This window comes from Pelobates fuscus, chromosome 7, assembly GCF_036172605.1.
Source record: "Pelobates fuscus isolate aPelFus1 chromosome 7, aPelFus1.pri, whole genome shotgun sequence".
In the NCBI taxonomy this organism is placed as follows: domain Eukaryota; kingdom Metazoa; phylum Chordata; class Amphibia; order Anura; family Pelobatidae; genus Pelobates; species Pelobates fuscus.
The window spans coordinates 123,605,047-123,629,828 of record NC_086323.1 but is presented as its reverse complement, the minus strand read 5'-3'; the positions used below and the strand labels follow the sequence as shown (position 1 = coordinate 123,629,828).

Genomic DNA, 24,782 nt, shown 5'->3' with positions numbered 1-24,782 from the left:
GTCACATATAAGGCTTGCATTTCATTTTTTTCACATTGAAATTTGACAGATTGGTTATGTTGCCTTTGAGAGCGTATGGTAGCCCAGGAATGAGAATTACCCCCATGATGGCATACCATTTGCAAAAGTAGACAACCCGAGGTATTGCAAGTGGGGTATATGTCCAGTCTTTCTTAGTAGCCACTTAGTCACAAACACTGGCCAAATATTAGTTTTTTGCTTTTTTCACACAAAAACAAATATGAACGCTAACTTCGGCCAGTGTTTGTGACTAAGTGGCTACTAAAAAAGACTAAACATACCCCACTTTCAATACCTTGGCTTGTCTACTTTTTCAAATGCTATGCCATTATGGGGGTAATTCTCATTCCTGGGCTACCACACCGTCTCAAAGGTAACATTACCAATCTGGCAAATTTCAATTTGAAAATGGAATGTTCTATATTTGACCCTGTAACTTTCCAAAACAACATAAAACCTGTTAATGGGGGGTACTGTTGTACTTGTGAGACATCGCTGATTACAAATATGTGCATTTTTTTGCAGTAAAACCTAACAGTATTATGACATTCACAGTTAAAATGTCAGACGGAAATGCAAATTTAAAAAAAAATCTTATTTTCTCACATTTTTTTTACTTTTATTCATAATAAATGATGTTCCATATATGAATAGTTAATGATAGATTAAAGCCCTGTTTCTCCTGAACAAAATGATATATAATAAGTGTGGGTGCATATAATTTGAAAGAGGGGAACTACGGGTGAACAGACATATAGCGCAAATTCCAGTTTTTGTTTACGTTTTGTTTTGATCAGAACGTGCACTATTGACTCTGTCCTGAAGGGGTTAACTTCTCCTTGCGATCCAGCGATGTCCCCGCGCTGTGATTGCCGGTGAGAGCCCCGGCGGATGCCTCCATCTGACTTCCTGGTTCCGTCTCTGTGAGCCGCAGAGGCTCATGGGGGCGGAACTGGGCGGGTAATTCAAATGCAAAAAAATTGTACCGCTTTTGGTACAAAATTCCTGGCATAATCATACCGCCAGGGAGGTTAAAGTTTTTCTTCTTTTAAATATAGTCTCATCCTTTACTGTGTTGATTCCCTTTATGTATTTAAATGTTTCTATCATATCCCCCCTGTCTCGTCTTTCCTCCAAGCTATACATGTTAAGTTCCTTTAACCTTTCCTTGTAAGTTTTATCCTGCAATCCATGAACCAGTTTAGAGAGAGTTCAGAGGGCTACTAAAGTATCAATATCCTTCTGGAGATACTGCCTCCACCAGTACTGCAAAATCTGGATATTGTTAATGGAATTCATCAATTACTGTTTATTTGTAAATTCGGTCCGCATATCAGCCAAACCAAACGATATGCCATTGTCCACCCCCCCAAAAATTGAAATCCCCCAGAATGGCTGGGGTCCCAAATCTCCTAGCAATTATATGGAATGGGGCCTTTTTTTTAGTGACTGGCAGCAATGGCTACCCAGTCACTAGTTTTAAATGCTTAGTAGACTTGCCACCAACTGCTAAATTGCAAATGGGGGCATATGGAGGTACATTACCTCCATTATAGCAATATGATCTCTATAGGCATGCTATAACTCTCGAGCTGCCAAGGGTTTTCCTGGTTTTTTAAATATCAATTAATTTGCACAAAGAAAGTGAATGATAATTTGCAAAGGTGCATCTTATTGGATACTTTCGGTTTGTCTTTGGCCAACATGAGGTTACAGAAACCCGTAGTAAACTCTTTGGTAAATATAAGCATAGCCAATGTGATCTGAATTTGGTAATTTTCAATGGATTTTGTCCATTTGGCATAGAATAGATATATGATATATGCATTGTGAGTATATACACCAAAGAACTATCACTTTAAATGTTTAGTTTGTACACTATTTTTTTTATTGTTTTTTTTTTTAAATCATGTTCATTTTGCAATATATAAATTCACAATGCTCTTACAGATTAAAATAAACTTTCGCTTATTTAGCACTAGAACTATTTAATTTGACTCCAATGTTGGAATTAGTGTAGGACCCACCAATATTGGGGTCCTGTAAAGTAGTGGCGGTCTTATTACAATATTGCCATATGGTGGAACTGCATCCCTATATTTGTTTGCTTTGATAGGTTATTTTAAGTAGCCTTATAAAATATAAAACTGCATTTTTATGTGTGAGCTGAATTTTGTTTGGGGCTATGAATTATGGGAATATGGTGAGGAACAATTGGTGGAAAATGGCTTGTAATCAGTTGGGTGTGGGAGGTGCTTCAAGTGGAACTGGCTTTAGGGCACTGTGTTTTTGTTTTCAGGTGACCTTGGCCCCAGGCAGCACAGTAGTTTGTACTGGCCTGGCACATAACTGATGCAAAATCTAAACTTAAATATTTACCTGCGTTAAACATAGGGACATAATGAGATGATGAAATGTATAGAACATGTTTTAACCCCAGTGAGTGTTGGTAGTTTGCAAAACAGTTTATTTCAACCTTTACCACTGTCACAGTGTTACTGTGTCAAAAACTAACATTCTTCGGATGAAGTCACTGCACAATACTGTGCACCTACCTAAACAAACAGGGGGATCGCTCCAAACTCCATTCCAGCATGTTATTTTTTGGTTGCCTTCAAGTATATAGAAAGATGGACATTTGTACACCAGCACAGAACCTGAGTCATACTTTGTTTTAAGAGTTTGTATTATGTCTCCATAGTTGATTGATGGTGGTAGCCCACAAGGTAATAGTTTGTCTGAAAAAAAATATTGTAATTTATAGGTCTTTAGTCTATTACAGAATGCATGGGTCAGCTCATTTAATAGGAGTACATTTATGATTGTGTTCAGAATTTAACTAACCTTTCTTTTCAAGAGCTTAGAGGAACCCTTCGAGAACCATAACGTCTTTATCTTTATGAAGTTGTCATGGTCATTGGAGTCCATCTGTGTGTCTTACCTTTAAGTGTTAAACTATTCTCAAATGGATTAGCACTTAAAGGAACACTATAGTCACCTAAATCACTTTAGCTAAATAAAGCAGTTTTAGTGTATAGATCATTCCCCTGCAATTTCACTGTCATTTAGGAGTTAAATCACTTTGTTTCTGTTTATGCAGCCCTAGCCTCACCTCCTCTGGCTATGATTGACAGAGCCTGCATGAAAAAAAAAACTGCTTCACTTTCAAACAGATGTAATTTACCTTTAATTGTATCTCAATCTCTAAATTGAACTTTACTCACATACAGGAGGCTCTTGCAGGGTCTAGCAAGCTATTAACATAGCAGGGGGATAAGGAAATCTTAATTAAATAGAACTTGCAATAAAGAAAGCCTAAATAGGGCTCTCTTTACAGGAAGTGTTTATGGAAGGCTGTGCAAGTCACATGCAGGGAGGTGTGACTAGGGTTCATAAACAAAGGGATTTAACTCCTTAATGACAGAGGATTGAGCAGTGAGGCTGCAGGGGCATGTTCTATACACCAAAACTGCTTCATTAAGCTAAAGTTGTTCAGGTGACTATAGTGTCCCTTTAAGATGTTTCTCCTCTTCGGTTTGGGCTAACTTGGAAGAATGAGTGCAAGCAGTGAGGAGGGCCACAATGATTGGCAGAGTGTCAGCTGACACTCTTAATTAACCCTTTCACTAGCTAAGCTGTTACTTCACGTATTTTCTATTCTAAATTTTAATATTTAATAAAAAATATATAATCTACGCAGGCGTTGTTTAGAAATCTGTACAGAAAATTATAAAACAAACATGCTTGGTCCAAGGTAGATTTGCTTTCCTGCTTCTACCCCTGGTCAGTATGATTTTTACCACCCTTTACCTACGTGTTCCAATTTCTTTCTCCTTTTCTTTCTACACCCCTTTTCTTTTTTTATCACTCTCTTACTATACCTCTATTACTATACCTCTACTATTCTTTATTCTTTATGGTTTAACTGACTGGACTCTTTTCAGTCGCACTACCAGGGCTCGAGTCCTGCAGGAACGCGTGGGAACGGCGTTCCTGCACTTTTTTCACAGCAGGAACGCCGTTCCCCCTGCAGGCACTCAGGGGGCAGCAAAAAAATGCCGCCCCCAAATGCCCTCTGTTCCCCCTGTCATGGGGGGGGGCACCTGATTGCCTGCCTGCCTGCCCCCCCCCCCGGCGGGCTGCTCTCTCCCTGTCACATGCGGCGAGGGACCTGTGTCCTCTCTGCTCCCTCTCGCCGCGCGCCGTTTTCTGATGCAGGAAGCCGGAATATGACGTCATATTCCGGCTCCCTGCATCAGCAGACAACCCACGCGGCGAGAGGGAGCAGAGAGGACACAGCTCCCTCGCCGCGTGTGACAGGGAGAGAGCAGCCCGCCGCGGTGGGGGGCAGGCAGGCAGGCAGGCAATCAGGTGCCTCCCCCCATGACAGGGAGAGAGCAGCCCGCCTCACTGCAGCCCCACTGGACCACAGGGACCCATCCATGCCAGCTTTCCTAAAAGGTAGGGAGGCTGGGTGGGTGGGCAATGTTAATTTGTATATATGTATGTCTGTTAGTGTATGTGTATGTATGTGTGTGTGTATGTCTGTTAGTGTATGTCTGTTAGTCTATGTATGTGTGTGTATGTCTGTTAGTGTATGTCTGATAGTGTATGTGTATGTATGTGTGTGTGTATGTCTGCTAGTGTATGTGTGTGTGTGTCTGTTAGTCTATGTATGTGTGTGTATGTCTGTTAGTGTGTGTGTGTATGTCTGTTAGTGTATGTGTGTATGTCTGTTAGTGTATGTGTGTATGTCTGTTAGTGTATGTGTGTGTGTATGTCTGTTAGTGTATGTCTGTTAGTCTATGTATGTGTGTGTATGTCTGTTAGTGTATGTCTGTTAGTGTATGTGTATGTATGTGTGTGTATGTCTGCTAGTGTATGTGTGTGTGTATGTCTGTTAGTGTATGTGTATGTGTGTGTGTGTATGTCTGTTAGTCTATGTATGTGTGTGTATGTCTGTTAGTGTATGTGTGTGTATGTCTGTTAGTGTGTGTGTGTATGTCTTTTAGTCTATGTATGTGTGTGTATGTTAGTTCATGTCTGTTGGTGTATGTGTATGTTAGTTCATGTCTGTTGGTGTATGTGTGTGTTTGTGTCAGTGTGTGTGTGTGTATGAGTGTTTTTACGTCTGTTAGCGTATGTACGTGTGTGTATGAGTGTATGTGCTTCTGTTAGTGTATGCATGTTTGCGTGTATGTGCTTCTGTTAGTGTATGCACGTGTGTGTGCGTATAAGTGTATGTGCTTCTGTTAGTGTATGCACATGTTTGCGTGTATGTGCTTCTGTTAGTGTATGTTTGTAAGTGTCTGTCAAATCAGTGAGAGTCTGTTTGTCATTTAGTGAGTGTGTGACTATTAGTGTGTGTCTGTCAGTGTGTTTGTGTGTGTCTCTGTCAATGAATGAGTGTGTGTCAGTGAATGTGTGTGTGTGTCAAATCAGTGACGTCTGTGTGTTTGTCACTGAGTGTGTGTGTTACTGTCAGTGTGTATCTGCCAGTGTGGGTGTCTGTCAGAGAGTGTGCTTAGAGGGACACTATAGGCACCCAGACAACTTCAGCTCATTGAAGTGGTCTGGGTGCAGTGTCCCAGTCCCCTTAAACCTGCAAGTGTAATTATTGCGGTTTCTCAGAAACTGCAATAATTACCTTGAGGGGTAACTCCACCTCTAGTGGCTGTCTATCAGACAGCCACTAGAGGGACTTTCGGGTGGTTAGGTGACCAAAAGTTGCCTAACTGATGCTGGACGTCCTCACCCTGTGCATAAGGACATCCAGCATCTGCTAAATACCCATAGGATTTTAACCCCATCAGTGTCGAGTGGGGGAGGGGAGGACATGAGGGAGGGGGGGCACTACAGGGAATTATAGTGCCAGGAAAACAGCTTTGTTTTCCTGGCACTATAGTATTTCTTTAAAAGGAGCAGGAAAAGGTGGAGTCTAAAGAGGAAGGGGTGGGTTCTTAATCAGGAAGCGGTGCGCCCTTGATAGGAAGGGGTGGTAAATTTAGATTAGGGGGTTCTCAGGTATAGTCATGCCTAGGGCAGCACAAAATTAAAATACACCACTGTGTGAGTGTCTGAGTATGTGTGTGCGTCTGTGAGTGCATGTGTGCGTCTGTGAGTGCATGTGTGCGTCTGTGAGTGCATGTGTGTGCTTGCGTTTATATATGCATACGAGTGGGGTTTTTTTTGGTGGGGGGAGTTCCCACACTTTTTTCCCCAGGACTTGACCCCTGCGCACTACTCACTACTTATTTCTTTATATTTTTTTTCCTTATATCGTCCTGCAATTGACTCTAGACTCTTTTCGCTATCATTGATTGTTGTCAATGAACGCATGTGAACTTGTTGTTTATCATTATTCTCTCTATAAACTCTGATTTAAAATGTAAAACAAGTTCCCCAAAGGATACAGCATATTCAAGGTGGGGTCTTACCATTCAATTCTAAAGAGGCAAAATTATATTTTCCTCCCGTGAATGAATATCCTTTTCATGTATGATTTTACTGCGTGGTCTGTTGTCTATAACGATTAACACGTTATTCTCATGTATTGTTTTATCTAACTCTGTACTATTCAGGGTGTAAATTGCTTGTTAGTTCCTCATCCCAAAACGTGTACCTGATCTTGTCTACATTGTATATAATCTGCCACTTTACTGGTTGGTCCCCTAATTACAAATCTCTCTGAAGTGCAATAATCCTTTTAACATTGTACAGTGTGAAGAAATCCCTCTCTATGTATAATATTTCTTCCATATTCATTCGGAAGATATAACTACCACCCCCCTGACTCGTTAAACTTCAAAGAATGCTTCAATTGAACCCTCTATCTGTGCGGCCAGCGTTCTTACTACCGAACGCCACGTGGCTGGAAAACGGCGGCCATCTTTTTTAGGCGAACAAAGGCAGCGGGACTTGGTCGTCGAGTGTCTGGAACTAAAATCGGACACTCGACTTCCCGAACACCGGTCTCAACAAGTGAACGCTGGATCTCTATTTCCCGAATAGCTAGAAGAGCGCTATTCGGTACTTTTGTGCATTCAAATGAGGGGAACAATCGCTGCTAAGAGCCAGGGGAATCCATTCGTGGAATTATTTGTTTTTTACCCCTTTACTGAATAGACCGGCAAAACCACCCAAACTCCTGGAACTATTTTGGGCAGCCAGCTTGCAGTTAGCCGGTCACAAAGGACTTCCACATTTTTTGAGAACCCCTGAACCGATCTGGGTGAAATGTGAAAATGTTGTTCACCCAGATCGGGGCTATCAGGGGACATATTATTTGTGGGGATACCCCATGTATAAAGGGGTGTTTGGAAAATTGGGGGAAATTGTGATTTTTCTGCCTGGAGAAAATCCAGTTATTACTTTATCAGACTTGATTATCTCCAGGACTAGGTGAGGGATTTGTATGTTTGTGCTGGGTGTGTTTTACGGTTTTACTGTAACTGATTGGTTATACTGTGTCCCTCCCTGTGGGATGTCCCCTTGCATGGGGACTTGCATAAAAGCCTGTGTGTGGTCATTAAAAGCCAGTTCTGTTGTACCCTTCTTCTTGACTTCGGCTGATGTTTGGGGATTCGTATGCTTTATTAAGGAAATTATCTTATAAAGCTATTTGTATGGATTTTGTCTATTTCATCTACCGAACGCAGAGCTATCCTCACTGATGCTCTGGCAGGTCACGTGGAAACTACCGAATGAGGATTGAATATACTAGGTTTCCTTACATATAGACTTTACCTATTTTTTTGTACTTACCTCTCTGAATGCATTTTGGGTAATTTAGCATCCCTTTGTTACATTTTATTCTGAGCAAGTCTGAATTAGATATTTCATATCCAGACAAGCATTTAAATTCAATGGCTTCATCGTGTTTGAGGTACAGCTCAGACGAAAGCTTCACTTGTAGCTGTATGTTGTTTGCTTTCAAATCTTCCACTTTAGCAAAACATGGCTCTGAAAAGCATATAGATTACGTAAACACTGATTGTGGAAATTAAATATATATAATTTTATGAATTTGTTCATGTGATGCAGGTACAATGCATTTAATTTGAGGTTTCTTTTCTGCAAAGAAGAGGGCTGCTTGGCTTTCAAGTTCTAGCCTCTTCTTATATTTCCTAATGATGTCCATTTTAATCTTAATTTTCTTTTCACTAACGTATTGATGCTGAAATCCATATAAGTAACATATTTAAAAAATGTCTACATACCTATACAAACGGGTGGATCCTCCCATGCTCCATTCTCACATCTGACTGTTGGGTTTCCTTGAAGAACATAATTAGAATGACAATTATATTCTGCCATATAGTGTCGGGAGAAGAAGGAGGGCTTTCTCACAGTAATCGCGTGTGCCACTCTAGGTGGGTATCTGCATACATCTCTTTCTACTAAAACAAAATTTTATTGACTTAGAGGAGCCTCCATGCCATATTAACATATCCTAAAGTTTACAGAATTACAGTCATTTAATTTGCTCCACAAACATGAACATTTTTTTCCCCTAATTCAACATTTTATTTAAGTTTTCAAGCACTCACATAAGGAACAAATTGAAAAGAAAAGATTAACAGAGTAGTACTCAAAAGAAATGTATCCTAAGGCTTATTATCAAACGGATAGAGTACATATATCATGGTGAGGAATACATATCTCTATAAGGGTAAAAAAATAGATAATTCATAGAGTATAGAAGGAAAAAAACATACATTTGAAGGCTAAAGTGCAAGGTATCATTAAACATGCCAAACAGAGCAAACAGAGCAAAGTAAAAAGAAGATACATATAAAGAACAAAAACAGTAATAGTTTACAACTCCCACCCGCATTCCTCCAATTCAAAATAATAGCATCTCTTAATATAATGACTCACATTATAAAAAGTTATATTTTTCAAATCATGAGGAATTCCAAACATCATTATAATTGGCTACTGTATTGCTAATGGATGTTAGCCACCATTTTGTTAAGAATATTAAGTGGAGCATAGCATTATTTTTAACCAGTGCTGTCTGAAGGTCATGAATCAGATCTCCAGTTTTAGTGGGGCTTTTCACTAAAGTCTAAATGGTCCCCGTACGGAATGTGGCAAAAACATTTGCCGCTGTACAATGTGAGTGCTTTAAATCTATATGGGGTATATAAAGGTACAGGGCCGGATTAAGAGCCCAGTGGGCCTGGTGCTGATAATTATGATGGGCCTAATTACAAAATCTTATTGACCAAAAACACTAAAACAGTCCTACCTCCTAAGCGTCATGTATCTGATGGAGATGATGCTGTAGGGAAACTCATAGGATGCAACTATGAGAAAACACATACCCTTTGCTAATCTCATGCTTTCATCTTTCAAGTAAACCCATACCCCCTAACAGCAGTGTCCAGTAAAGCAGGAAGTCTATGGATGCGGTAAAAGGGTGGGCTACTGACACAAATCACATAACCAGAACGTCCGAAAGGGCGAACATACACAAAAAGGGGGAATGTCTGTGTCCCTATGTCTCCCAGTCCCTTAGTGTTTGTGTCCTCATGTCTCCCAGTGTCCCCATGTCACTAGGGGACATTGAGAGACATTGGGACACTGGGAGACATGGGGACACAGATACTAGGGAACACTGGGAGACCTGGGAAATCTGAGACTCTTGGGGACACTGGGTGACAGACACGAGGGGACACAGGGAGACATGGGGCACTGAAATACTGTGATATATAGGGGACACTGGAGACTTGATAAAAACCTGGGTACAGGTCAAAATGTTGTGGTGTCCAATAAACCTGCTTAAAGCTATCACAGTGAGTGCCTGAGATTTTTTTCTTTTATACTAGGGGACACTGAGACACTACGGGCACAGAGACACTACGGGCACAGAGACACTATGGGCACTGAGAGACATGGGGCACTGAGACACTGATACATAGGGGACACTGATACATAGGGGACATTGGAGACTTGATAAAGACCTGGGTACAGGTCGAAACGTTGCGGTGTCCAATAAACCTGCCTAAATCTATCACATTGAGTGCCTGAGATTTTTTCTTTTATACTAGGGGACACTGAGACACTAGGAGACATGGGGACACAGAGACATTGGGAGACTAGGGGACTTTGGGAGTCTAGGGAACACTGAGACACTAGGGACACCAGGGACACATGGCGATACTGAGATACTAGGGACACTGGCTGGGAGACATGGGAACACTGCCATGTCTCCTATGTCTCAGTCGCCCAGTGTCCCCATGTCTCCCTGTGTCTCCATGCCTCTCAGTGTCCCCATGTCGCCCAGTGTCCCCTAGTGTTTGTATCCCCATGTCTCCCAGTGTCCCTTTGAGTCTGTGTCCTCATGTCTCCATGTGTCCTGATGTCACTAGGACACTAGGGGACACTTAGAGACATGGGGACACTGGGAGACATGGGGACACTGAGACACTAGGGACAGTGGCTGGGAGACATGGGGACACAGACTAGGGGCCACTGGGAGACATGGGGCCACTGTGTCCCTAGTGTCTCAGGGTCATGGGCATCCGAATGGGGGGGTAAAGGGGGTACTTGGCCCCCCCGGATTTTTCAGCTTGTGCTGCTATTTTTCGTTTTAGTGTGAGAATACAGTGCAATACCAGCGCTGGCCAGTAGGTGGCGCTGTGAATGGAGAAAGGCAGGAAGCTACAGCTTATCCCTGCCTCTCTCTCATGACTGAAACCGCAGGGGAGCAGCACAGAGGCAGCCTACAGAGCAGGTAAGTGAGGGATGGGGGGTGGGGGAGACCGCATAGAGGAAGGTAAAGTAGAAGGAGCAGAAAGGTTCTGCAAGGGGCAGGAGGGGCCAGCAAGGAATAGAAAGGGGCAGCAAGAAGCAGGAAGGGGTCGAAAGGTTTTCAAGGAACAGGAGGGTAAAGTAGAAGGAGCAGCAAGGAGCAGGAGGGGTCAGCAAGGAGCAGAAAGGGTCTGCAAGAGGCAGGAGGGGTCAGCAAGGAATAGGAAGGGGCAGCAGGAAGGGGTAGGGACGGTCTGCAAGGAGTAGGAAGGGTCTGCAAGGAGCAAGAGGGGTCAGCAAGGAGTAGGAAGAGGCAGCAAGGAGTAGGAAGAGGCAGCAAGGAGCAGGAAGGGGCAGCAAGGAGCAGGAAGGGGCAGCAAGGAGCAGGAAGGGACAGCAAGGAGCAGGAAGGGGCAGCAAGGAGCAGGAAGGGGCAGCAAGGAGCAGGAAGGGGCAGCAAGGAGTAGGAAGAGGCAGCAAGGAGTAGGAAGAGGGAGCAGGGAGGGTCTGCAAGGAGCAGGAAGGGGCAGCAAGGAGCAGGAAGGGGCAGGAAGAATCAGAAGGAACAGAAAGGATCAGCAAGGGGCTGCAAGAAGCTGGAAGGGGCAGAAAGAAGCAGGAAGGGCAGTAAGAAGCAGGAAGGGTATGCAAGAAGCAGGAAGGGCCATCAAGAAGCAGGAAGGGCCATCAAGGAGCAGAAAGGGATCAGAAAGAGAGCAGAAGGGCGCAAAATAAGCAGAAAGTAGCAGAAAGGTAAAGGAGCAGAAGGAGCCTCAGAAGGCAAAGAAGACTGTGTCAAATGAAGGAGAAGAAAATGAGATTGGAGCACTTCATTCTGGACACCACATCATTAGGCGTTGGTACCTGGGCCTGGCAGGGAAACTTTGGACCTTCTCATCTCCCCAGGTAAAAACAAACAATATCAGTGTTAATGTGTTCACTTTTATTTACTGAGTGTCAGGAAACACAGAGGGCCGCTGGGTAGGGGTGCCGCTGATTGGCTAGATGGGTCAGCTAGCACTCTAAGCCAATCAGTAGCTCCCCATTCATAAAAACGTAAAACATTTTTATGAATCGGGAACTAGCGATTGGCTTAGAGGGTCAGCTGACCACTCTAGCCAATCTGCAGCACCCATGCCTGACGTCAATCTGCACTTCCTGACACTCTGTTTCAGAAGTTGAATACCACTGAGCGACCTGGAGATCTGGAGCTGAAGGAAGCCTTTGGGGGTAAACCATTTGAGAGCGGTTTAACCCCTTCAAAGAAAGAGCACCCAGGGGCCTCCTTGCATCACATCATTTTCATTTAGATAAAGTTGTTATGGTGACCAGAATGTTCCTGTAATTTGATGAAAGGAACACTATAGTGTAAGGAATACAAACATATATTCCTGACACCATAGTTGTGAAAACGCTATTCACCCTGGCTTTATGTGAAAATGACTATGCTCCTTCCCTTTCGTGACACTGTCAAAAAGGGGCCAAGCATGGATGTCATTACAATTATGTCCCCCCTCCCCCCCGGAAAAATTCCTGCGGACGTCCATGCTCAGGGTCCCCATGTTACCCAGTGTCCCAATGTCTCAGCGTCCCCATGTCTCGGAGCTGCTGTCTGGACTCTCTGTGCAGAACTGGTCCCCGCGGATCAGTGAGTTGAGAGATGCAGGGAGGGAGATGCCGTAACTTCTTATCACTGCCTCTCTCCACACAAACAGCGACCCCTACTGGCCGGCGCTGGTATTGCAGAATAAACTATGTTTATACTGAGACAGACATTTGTATTGCCGGTATTACTGCAATACCGGCACCGGCTAGGCAGCCTCAAATACCTGATAAATACTTCTGAGAAATACCTGGCAACCCTAAGAAATACATGAGAAATACCTGGCAACCCTAAGAGTAGTGTGTAAAAAAAAAAAAAAATATGTAAAAAAAGAAAATTTTTTTTTTTTTTTTTTTTTTAAAACCAATGGGCCTATTCCATGGGCCTGGGCCTGGAGCTGCAGCTCCATCAGCCCCTATGTTAATCCGGCCCTGTAAAGGTACTATGTTTTCTAGGGAGATACATCAGAAATTGGGCGCAGACAAGGGACATATTTAGTCAGGTATAACCACGTGGATATTGAATGCATTTGGGCAGTAGGAATCCTCAGTATAGGAATCCTCCATATCCAACCACCAAGTAGACTTTCTTGAGGCTGGAGTCATCACGGCTTAAAAATAGAAGAAATGTTCAGCATAAGAATGGTTGAGATAGTAGGTTGACCATGTCCTCAATATAAGACAAATGTTAAAGATACAATATAGAGATAAGACAAACAAACAAACAAACATATTTACTAGACAGTGATATTTACATATAAAACCGTGAGGCTGAACAGTGTTCTACACTATGACTGATCAAAGGTAGAATACAGAATTTTGTTGAACTACACTGCCCACGATGCTTTGTCAAAATGAATGCTGGCAAAACACCATTAATGTTGAAGGTCTACAACAGCTGGGGTTCTGCCTTTGACTGCCCCTGTTCTGCATCAAACCTGTGAGCTTCACTACCAAGATATTGACAAAGTGTTTTGTGCACCACTTTTTATATCTTGTACTTTTCTTATATTATATATTGTATCCCTAATGCATGCACTTTACTCACAAATGCACTTTGGAGGGGATGCCCATATTCCATTTTCACAGTGTATAATGTTTGTTCCTTGTAGTTTAAAGTTAGGAAAACATTTAATTTCCACAGTATCTCCATTAACATAATTTTCTTTAATAGTTATTTTTTCAGAGTTTCTTATTTTGGGGGGATGTGGACAAAATGAATTATGTTGAATTCCATCTGAAAATAATATACAAACAAAGCAAAACAATAAAATATCAGTATGTATATATGGTGGGGAAAAAGTGATTGAAAACACCTTTAGTCAGTGGATAGTCAATACATTGTTAAACACCGATCTAGACACAAGTAAAGCCATAAGACTTGCTTTTCACATAGAAAGCTCATATTTGCAGTGATGTTACTACTGCAAGGGATTCTGGGTGGGCATATTAAATTATTTCAACAAAGAATCACATTTTGGCTCATTATTCAATTTTAAACATGGATTTCTTGGAATTTATGTTTGCTGTATAAAATGGATTTAAAACACAACTCAGGAAGAGATGCAAAGCCATGGAACCAGTCGTGGACAGCAGTTTCTTTGTTAATGCAACTCATCCGCATGAGTTTGGTTACTGGCTTGCTAGTGAGGCTTGGCGTTATTTGCGGTGCACAAACCAAGAAAGTTATGGTGTGGAAAAAAGTGGTTGAAAAGCCTTCAATTTTAAACAAGGATTCCTTGGAGTTTATGCTTGCTGTATACAACAGCTTTGAAACACAACTCAGGAAGAGAGGCGAAGCTTTCTCCCTACCCATCCTTTGGCATAAAAGGTTTAAAAATAGATGGAACTTGGATGAATTTTAAGTTTGTAATAACATTTTCAAATTCCAATTTTTTTATACTTAACATTTTACAAGTGCCAAAAAGTTATCAAGTTAAAGGCAGTTCTGAAAGTGCTATACAATGTTGGAATGAAGAGATGAATGATGACAAGTAAATTTAAACTATATTAAGACATACCTCTCATTCCATTGCTTGCTGATTCTGAATTATCCTCTGAAATAAGAAATGTTAAATTCAATTAATTGCGTGTATAGAACATAGGTCCCTTTTTTTTTTCTTTTTTTTTAGCAAAAAATGTTGCTTATCAAATGCTAGTTACTTAATTTTTTACATCATTCGTTACAAAGTATGCGGATTTGATTATAAACAAATTCTTTGGTCTTTTTCTCTCTCTATCTCTATATCTAGTACATACCAATCTAGTTGTGGTGGGGGAAAAGTGTGGATTAAAACCCCTTCCACCTGAAGTAAGTGGATAGTTACTACATTGCTAAACACAAATACACACACCAGTCAAGCCATCAGACTTGCTTTTCCAACAGAAATCTCACTTTAACAGTGCACTCACTACTGCAAGGGATTCTGGGTAGGCGTATGCAAATGAGCTCAACGAAGAACCACATTTTTGCCTCATAATTAAAATTTATACATGGATTCCTTGGATTATGTGTCTGCTGTATACAACAGCTTTGAAATAACTCAGGAAGAGAAGCAAAGCCAGTGTACCGCTCATGGACAGCTGTTTCTTTGTTAATGCAACTCATCAGCATGAGCTTGAGCTCATTTGCATACGTCTAACCAGAATCCCTTGCAGTAGTGAGAGCACTGTTAAAGTGAGATTTCTGTGGGAAAAGCAAGTCTTGTGGCTTGACTGGTGTGTGTATTTGTGTTTTGCAATGTATTAAAGAACAAAAAACAAATATATATATATATATATATATATATATATATATATATATAGTGTTCAAGTAGAGATTGTAGCCGTATTAGTCCAGTGATGTGGATGTAAAAAACAGATACAATTCATAACTTGTAATAACTTTTTATTGGACTAATAGAATTTTTTAATGACAAGCTTTTGGGAGAACCTCCCTTTCTCAAGTCTGAAGCATTTCTGAGCAAGACGACACATAGAATTCAAAGTTGAGTTGTGATACAGGGGTTAAAGCGACATGAGTGCAGATAGGACAGGTTTGATAGAACATAGACACCATTCTTGCAGAGGGTCGTAAATATCTAATGCGAAGATCACAGAGTGAGGGGGGAGAGGAAACCACCCTCCAAAAAAAACCAAGTAAACAGCGCAGAAGGGGGGAGTATTAATATAAAGAATGTATGAATTCCTATCCAAGAGTTACAGAATATGCATTAAAGCCTATATCCATACACAGACACACTCACACTCATGTACATAGGCATATACACAAGTAGTGCATATGTACAAGTATACACAAGAACATACATACTATACACAAGTACATACAATGTACATATAACCAAATGCCCAAATATATGTACATGCTCGCCTACACGTACATCCACACACAAGCACATAAGCATATACACACTTTATACATACATGTATACGCATAGACATAAATACATGAACACATATACATACACACAAACACATATACACAAATATAAATGCACAGTCATATATAAGCACACATGCATAAGAGTATTGGAAAGCATAGGTCTACACACCGTACTTTGTATATTGATAGGTACATGTATTGTGTACATTGTACATGTAGGTGCATGTATTGGTGCTTGTGGATCAACAGGGGTACAATATCCGCTTTCCTTGTGGTTCTTGATTGAGTGTCTGTGTAGGTTCATTCTGGGATGCAGCTAAAGGACAGTTTCTCCAATGTAGCAACCTTTGTCACACACTATCATGTACACCACATTCACAGATGTGCACAAATATGATCCCTTAATGTTGTATCATTTGTTATTGTGTCTGGCTGTGTTATTGCCGCATATATGTTGATCCATCCCCCCCCCCCCCCGGCGTTTACCCTGCACGGGCCGGGGCCGCAACACATGGCGGCGGACACCTGGTCGCAGGAGTCGTGACCCCTGCGACAGCGGTAGGTACGCCAGTGCATGCAGATACACATACACTTAAAGGACCACTATAGACACTCAGATCACTTCAGCTCAATGGAGTGGTCTGGGTGCCAGGTCACTCTAGTTTTAACCCTGCAGCTGAAAACATAGTAATTTCAGAGAAACTGCTATGTTTCACTGAGGGTTAATCCAGCCTCTGGTGGCTGTCTCAGTGACAGCGGCTAGAGGCGCTTCCGCGATTCTCACTGTGAAAACCACAGTGAGAAGACGCTGGACGTCCACAGGAAAGTATTGAGTAATGCTTTCCTTAAGGGCGGTTTGAATTATTATTATTATGCACGTGCATTCAGACCGGAGAGGCGGATTGGGGCGGCGAGATCTCCAGCGCCGGGCTCCTTTGGAAAGGTAAGTGCTGAAGGGGTTTTAACCACACACACAAACACACGCGAACAGATGCATACACACTAGCTAACAGACACACACTCAGTGACAGACACACAAACTAACACACACACACTCACTGTGTCATGATCTGCTCTGCTCTGTTCTGATGTCTGGACTTGGCTTCTGGTATCCAGTACTCTTTTTGCTATTCTTGCTTAGCTTTCTTGGGTTTTTGGTTTTCTATTCTATGTCTGGTTTTCTTTATGCTGGGATTTCTGGGTTCATTCCTATAGTTCGTCCCTGGATTTCCCAGTCTCCAGGTTTCCTTTAAATGTTTGTTTTATGTTGCCTGTTTGTTTTCCATCATTCCTTTCTGTTTCAGAGCCCTGCAGGCAGCTGCTCAAAGCTTCTGCCCTTTCTTGCAGGTAAGTGCTATATATGTCTACTTGGGATGTTTTAGCATACTTTAGGCAGTGTAGGACCTGCCAGATATAGGGTACATTGGCGTTGTTGGCAGGCTTATGCAATGTATGATCATATAGTGTGACTAAATCCCCATGATTTTCATATGTAGTATTTAGTTATTTCTCCTCTTGTTTTGCCTATGTTATCTTGTCTTGTTTTAGTTTGTATCCCCAGTCCATGTATAGTCCTGTCCAGTCATGCCCATGTTATGTTCATGTTTTCCTCATGTCTTGTGTATATGTTCTGGGTTTAGCTTACTATCTTTCTCTGGCTCTGGGTTCTATTAGTTCTGTCTTGTTTTCATGTTTGGTGCCTATCTCTAGTCTTGCCTTGTTTCTAGTACTGGATACAATCCTGCTGCAGAGCCTCCCTATTAAGCTCATGGGAGGTCTGCTTAATTTCCAAGCTCCTAGTTCCTGGTATCCGCATAAGCTGAATCAGGGTCTTGGTATGTGGCTGCACAAACGCTGGTGCTCAACACCAGGGGGCGTGCGGTTACCCTGCACCGGACCCTGTTAATCCTCCTCCGCAGTGTGACTCCTACTTAACATCAGGCATAATGGGTCTCGGTCCACGTCCCGCCTGGGTTCCGGGCACCGGACCGCCACCCTGACATACTGACACACAAACACTGACACTCACTAGCAGACACACAAAATAACACACAACTAACACACTCAGTAACAGACACACACACAGTAACATACACACTCACATTTTTAAAAAAAAAATTTAATCCCCCAGCCTCCCTACCTTTCCCTGGGGTCCAGTGGGGCTGCTGGCTGGCTCTCAATGTAAAGGCCATGTGATAAGTTGGGTGTGGCCTTTTATAACAGACTTGGAAGATCATATGAAGCAGGTAAGAGCGACTGAGGATTGACTAGTGGCTAGGGAGGCCACTAGAGGCGAGAAACAGGCATTGCAGTAATAAAATAAAACACTATCTTGGTTGTCAGGATAGAATTCTGACACACTCTCATGAATGAAAGACATTGGAGATTTAAATGATCACACATTTCAACACCAGAAATGAAGGACTTAATGTAGATTCTGGCTTTCTCACACACTAACAAAACTTTATATAAACACCCATCTTAATGTCTTATATAGTTATTTTTCAATATTCTCGCTTAACCTTTAATGGATCAATTTATATACATACATATATGCAGCTACACTTGCATGTCCTGCTCTGCTGTTTTTTTTTCTTTCTTTTTTTTTTTTCCATTTTTCTTTTCAACAGGCTTATTGACTCTGCTCTGTTTATTTACTTTTTCTGGCTATTCTCAGCCAACCTGCACCTTTCAGGCACATTTTCTGCTATTTATGACCCCCACCCCCCTCCATCCCCCTCTCTAACATCAGTTGTTTTTAATTATTAAACTCTATCAGATTGATCATTAATGCTTCAGACCTGAGTAAGAGAGAACTCTTGAAAGCTTGTCTTTGAAATATTATGTTAATTTAATAAAAAAAAGGTATCATTGCATACTGCAATACTCTGGTATTTTGGCATCTTGTCTACTGGACTAATACGACTAATCCAATCTACACACACACATGCACTTACAGGACTTCAAAGTAAATATGTGGTTTTAATTAGAAATATTTAAATTGACATCAAATTGACGTTTCAACCCTTAAGGGGTCTTTCTCAAAGTGTTACTGGCTGGTAGGGTAGTGCTGTGAACTCCCCTCCTGCCGGTCATCTGATTGTTTGTGCCCCACAGCCTGTTCACCCAGACGGAAGTCTTTTGGATGCAACCGTCCTGATGGTATGCAGGACACTGAAATTTCCCAGTAGGCCACATTGGTCCTGAACCCAGGGTAATGTAGTGAGCATTGGGTCAGATAACATGGTATGCGGTCATGGGTGCAAGAAAATGACTTGAATAAAAAGTAGGTAAGTAATGCCTTTGAAAATTTCAGCAGACATGAATTAATAAGAAAATGAAGGCAATTATATTACAAAAAAAATATATATTTTTTTCTTTAATACTACACATATGCAGTCATGGAGCTATAATTCTCTAAACAGTGCTTTGTCATTTGTTAACATCTGATGTGCACAATTTAAGCCACTGGACACGTTTGGTATTTTTCTCAAATCTGTAGTTTTCATCTTATAAGGTTATTTGCTAAAGTGTGACGTGTATTGAATTCAAAGTGAATTTCAAGTTTTAGGCCAAATCAACTGCACTGAAAATATCTTCGAGGCAGTTACGTTTTTAACCTGGCTAATTTGGCCTACATTGCACAATTCATATGGATTCCCAGTATTTTTCATTTTAACTGATAACCTTGAGTAATTTGCAAGATGGAGATTCTAATGGAATAATAACATTTGCATGGCACTGATTGAGAAATCTCAAAAATAATTAAATATTTTTTTAATTACCTTCACAAGTGGGCAGTGGAGGATCCCATCCATATGAATAACATTGGCTTAATTTAAAACCCTTCAGCCTGTATCCTTCCATGCAAACAGATTCCACAACATCATCGACTTTGTAATCCTTTTTGAAAGGCCAATGCTGAATGGTATCACATGTAGTTATATCGCATTTCCAATCTAGGACAAAGGAAACCAGACCAGTCTTAATACAGGGATACAGGGATACTCTAGGCACCAGCACAATGGTTCAATATATAATGAGCTGTACTTTTGCGTTCTCTCTTATATATATATATATAGTTATTCACCAAAGACCGCACGCCCCCAATCCATAAAATAAATATGTACCATCTGGGTGCATTCAGGTCAAAAAATCTGGATTTGATTAGAAAATTTAGCAATGTCTGAGTTTCACAATAATGACTCAAACACCTTAACCCCTTGAAGACCAAACTTCTGGAATAAAAGGGAATCATGACATGTCACACATGTCGTGTGTCCTTAAGGGGTTAAACTAAATGTAGACTGAATTTCAGCTAGTTCAAATGCATTTGAATAGTTGAAATGCAAATTATACAAAAACACAACCAAATGCTTATAATCTATAATATATATCTATAATATAATCTATAATAATTCAGCAGAACTAGCACCTGCAAATTCCATTTTACTGAATTTACACAATTCAGTCAAACCAAAATTTGCAGGCAGATATTGCCATTTCTAATACAAGCTAATTACAAACAACTAACTTCTAGCTAGAAAGGAACATTATAGTGTCAGGAATACAAACATGCATTCCTAATACTATAGTCCTGGAGTGGCTGTTTAGGTGACCGCCTTCCCTCAAGTTGGAGATAAAAAAGTAGTTTACTCACATTGTCTCTCTCACCGCAGCTAGCCCCTCCCTTTCCTTCAGATAAAAGGCAGTGTTTACATTCCTGCCTGGGAACACCTCTAGTAACAGTTACTCAGAGGACCACTAGAGGTTCTTCCTGGGTCAGTGCCCAGCGACTTCACACCCTGCATGGAGGTGCTGAGCGTTCCTCATAGAGATGCATTGATTTAATGCATCTGTATGAGGACATGCGGATTGGAACAATGCACAATAGCCTCCCAATAGTTTACTATGGGAAAGCTTTGGATTGGCTGAGATCATCAAATATGATGATCTCAGCCAAGGAGGCAGAGTGGGGGCGGGGTCAGAAGTGACCAGACGCTTAAAATAAAAGATGCGTTTTACACCTTTTTAAACTAAGGAGTAGGGGGCCAGCTGTCTAAATGGCTATTTAAAAACTATAGTTTCAGGAATACACGTTTGTATTCCTGACACTATAGTGTTCCTTTAATCTTTCTGTGAGGAGATTCCCTAGTTCAGCTTGCAATTTTCATAATAGAATATTTACACCTTAACTGCACATAACTGAAACCTCTGCTCTGAGCAGAACTGACAATTTGTACAGAAGGGAAACCACTAGTCATCCTCTCACCTCACAGAGCAGACACACAAGTAGTTTGGGATTAACAGATACCGTAGATACTCGAGTATAAGCCGACTCGAATATAAGCCGAGGCCCCTAATTTTACCCCCCCAAAAATGGGAAAACGTATTGACTCGAGTATAAGACTAGGGTGGGAAATGCAGCAGCTACTGGTAAATTTCTAAATAAAATTAGATCCTAAAAAAATTATATTAATTGAATATTTATAACAGTGTGTGTATATAATGAGTGCAGTGTGTGCATGAGTGCAGTGTGTGCATGAGTGCAGTGTGTGCATGAGTGCAGTGTGTGCATGAGTGCAGTGTGTGCATGAGTGCAGTGTGTGCATGAGTGCAGTGTGTGCATGAGTGCAGTGTGTGCATGAGTGCAGTGTGTGCATGAGTGCAGTGTGTATATGAGTGCAGTGTGTATGAGTGCAGTGTGTATGAGTGCAGTGTGTGTGTGTGTGTGTGTGTTTGCAGAGCCTTGGTGGGGGGGTGGGCATTTTTATTATTATTTTTTTGTAATTATTTTATTTTTTTATTATTATTATTTTTAAAATATATATATATTTATTTATTTATTATTATTTATATTTATATTTTTTTTCGTCCCCCCTCCCTGCTTGATACATGGCAGGGAGGGAGGCTCTCACTCCCTGGTGGTCCAGTGGCATTGGCAGTTCAGTGGAGGGGGGCTGGCAGAGAGCGTTGACTTACCTCTCCTGCAGCTCCTGTCAGCTCCCTTCTCCTCTGCACCGGTCCGGTCAGCACCTCTGTCAGCTCCCAGTGTAAGTCTCACGAGAGCCGCGTTATGACCCCGCGGCTCTCGCGAGACTTACACTGGGACTTGCAGAGGGAGCTGACAGGAGCTGCAGGAGAGGTAAGCGCTCTCTGCCAGCCCCCTGTCTGTATTATGGCAATTTAAATTGCCATAATACAGACATTGACTCGAGTATAAGCCGAGTTGGGGGTTTTCAGCACAAAAAATGTGCTGAAAAACTCGGCTTATACTCTGTAGCGGAGTGCAGTATTAGAATCCACGATCTCCGCTGGTATAACAGGTACATCCACAGTCAGCGCTGAAAAGTAAGGCAATATCCCCAATCCTCCCAATAACCGGACGAAACACAGTTTGGGAGTCAACTAACTGGCTTTATTCACAGCGTGCATATTTATACAGTTCCCCATGCAAGGGGTTTCCATACAGTTGTTTCAGGGGATTTCTCCCATCATGCAGCATAATTCTCCCAACAGGCTTCGCTGCACGAGAAGGATACTCCCACTAAAATGGACGATTAAGTGGATTATCCCCTCGTGCAGCAGAACTGACAATCTACATTAAAATACAGTTTTAGAGTTTTATTCGGTAGATTAATGTGACCGAACGTTTGGTAGATAGCTGGGGGCTGAGCACATCTTTTGGGAGAATACCACTCAGCTCCCAGCTGAACTGACCGAATACTCGAGTATATATACGGTATATTGACGACTAAGAAATGAGTGCATGCTATCTTTGTGTGTTGCTTAGAGATTTTCCCATTTCTAATCTTGCCAAAGGCAGTAAGATAAACAACTATTGTCTGTATCCATCCAGTAGAGTGTTGCCGATTGTGTTTGATAAATAGGAGTAATTGTTATAATTTTGTAAAGGGCTCTGGATTAGAATAACGTATAAGAACTCTTAAATTAAGAATTAAATAAATATGCATTTTCAGTCCTAGTTTAAACTTGTCCAGCTGTTTATAGACCAAAATGAGGGGCTTTTGACTGGCCAAGTTCTTGATGCAGGCAGATGATCTAAAATCTGAGGATTTTTACTAAAAAGCTAGACCTTTAGAGGGTGACCCCAGACCCCTAAAGCACTTCAGCTTGTATGAAGTGTGTTCTCTTTTCATTTTACAAAAAGTGCAGATTTAAGTAGAAATTGGCACTTTTATAAATTAAAGGGAAACAATAGTGCCAGAAAAATAAATACATTTTCCTGGCACTATAGCTCCCTATAGTGCCCACCTCCCACCACACGGTGCAGAAGGGTTTAAAAACCCCTTCTGTCACTTTCCTGGGTCCAGTGGTGGCACTGGCTCATGTCTGCCGATGTCAGCTGGTGGGGAGACCAAATGTGCATGTGCGGCAATTGCCACACTCGCATTAGGATTTCCCCATAGGAAAGCATTCAATGCTTTCCTATGGGGATTACAGTAATGCTGGAAGTCCTCATGCATAGCGTGAGGATGTCCAGCATCAGTTAGATGACCAAACGTTGCCTAATGATCTGGTAGACAGCCACTAAAGGAGGAGTTAACCCTGAAAGGTAATTATTGCAGTTTATAAACAACTGCAATAATTACCTTTCCAGGGTTAAGGGGGACAGGGACATTGCACGCAGATCACTTCAAGGAGCTGAAATGGTCTGGGTGCCTATTGTGTCCCTTTCAGCTTGTTACACCCCCTCTGGCTTTCAATCAGAGAACTAGTCCTGTTACCTTCTTGTTTGGTTAGTACAGTGTAGCTAAATTTCAGAGGAAGGCAATTGCCTTGCAACTTCTCATTGAGCTGCCTCACTTTCTAGGTGAATTCTGTTAATTTACTTAGAAAGTCTTTTCTCAATTATGCATTAGGAGAGGGTACATACAGCAGGGGCGTATTAGCCGCGAGGCAAACAAGGCATTTGCCTATGGCGGCATTTTCCAGGGGGCGGCAAAAAACGCCGCCCCCAAATGCCCAAGGCAAATGTCTTGTTAGCCTTGTGGCTAACAGACATGCCGGTCAGGTGGGCGGCATTGGCGGGCGGGCGGCTGGCGAGGGAGCACTTCCTCTGAGCTGTCTGCTCAGCACCCTCGCGCGCCGCAGAGTGAGGCTGGGAGCCGGAATATGATGTCATATTCCGGCTCCCAGCCTCACTCTTCGGCGCGCGAGGGAGCTGAGCAGACAGCTCACGGGGAGCTCTCTCTCACCAGCCGCCCGCCCGCCAATGCCGCCCGCTCAGCAGCCACTGGACCACCAGGGAGAAAGAGACCCCCCCAGCATTCCCAAAGGTAAGGAGGCTGGGGGGGGGGGGGGGGGTTAAATTAAAAAAAAAATGTGTTAGTGTGTGAGTGTGTGTCTGACTGTGTGTGCCTCTGACTGTGTGTGTGTTTGCCTGTTAGTGTGAGTGTGTGTGTCTCTGACTGTGTGAGTGGGTGTGTCTGTTAGTGACTGTGTGTGTGTCTCTGACTGTGTGAGTGTGTGTGTCTGTTAGTGACTGTGTGTGTCTCTGACTGTGTGAGTGTGTGTGTCTGTTAGTGAGTGTGTCTCTGACTGTGTGAGTGTGTGTGTCTGTTAGTGAGTGTGTGTGTGTCTCTGACTGTGTGAGTGTGTGTGTCTGTTAGTGAGTGTGTGTGTCTCTGACTGTGTGAGTGTGTGTGTCTGTTAGTGAGTGTGTGTCTGTTAGTGAGTGTGTGTCTGTTAGTGAGTGTGTGTGTGTCTCTGACTGTGTGAGTGTGTGTGTCTGTTAGTGAGTGTGTGTGTGTGTGTCTGACTGCGTGTGTCTCTGACTGTGTGTGTGTGTCTGTTAGTGAGTGTGTCTGCTAGTGAGTGAGTGTGTCTGTTAGTGAGTGTGTGTGTGTCTGCTAGTGAGTGAGTGTGTCTGTTAGTGTGTGTGTCTGTTAGTGTGTGTGTGTCTGTTAGTGTGTGTCTCTGACTGTGTGTGTGTGCCTGTTAGTGAGTGTGTGTGCCTGTTAGTGAGTGAGTGTGTCTGTTAGTGAGTGAGTGTGTC

At 42.1% G+C, this 24,782-nt stretch overlaps 1 protein-coding gene across 2 annotated transcripts in view; it reads right to left on the bottom strand.

The window, feature by feature from the left end:
* LOC134568167 (coagulation factor XIII B chain-like) overlaps positions 1-24,782 on the bottom strand; it is a 58,765-nt gene that overhangs the window by 27,401 nt on the left and 6,582 nt on the right. Inside the window, exons 2-7 of one of the 2 annotated variants that reach the window (XM_063426521.1) lie at positions 19,549-19,722; positions 14,403-14,438; positions 13,430-13,618; positions 8,241-8,420; positions 7,786-7,983; positions 2,577-2,759 (exon numbers count right to left, since the gene is read on the bottom strand). In XM_063426521.1, the coding sequence (XP_063282591.1) occupies positions 2,577-2,759; positions 7,786-7,983; positions 8,241-8,420; positions 13,430-13,618; positions 14,403-14,438; positions 19,549-19,722 (960 nt within the window). The remainder of the gene's footprint in view (positions 1-2,576; positions 2,760-7,785; positions 7,984-8,240; positions 8,421-13,429; positions 13,619-14,402; positions 14,439-19,548; positions 19,723-24,782) is intronic. The other variant, XM_063426522.1, reaches the window with a different exon arrangement.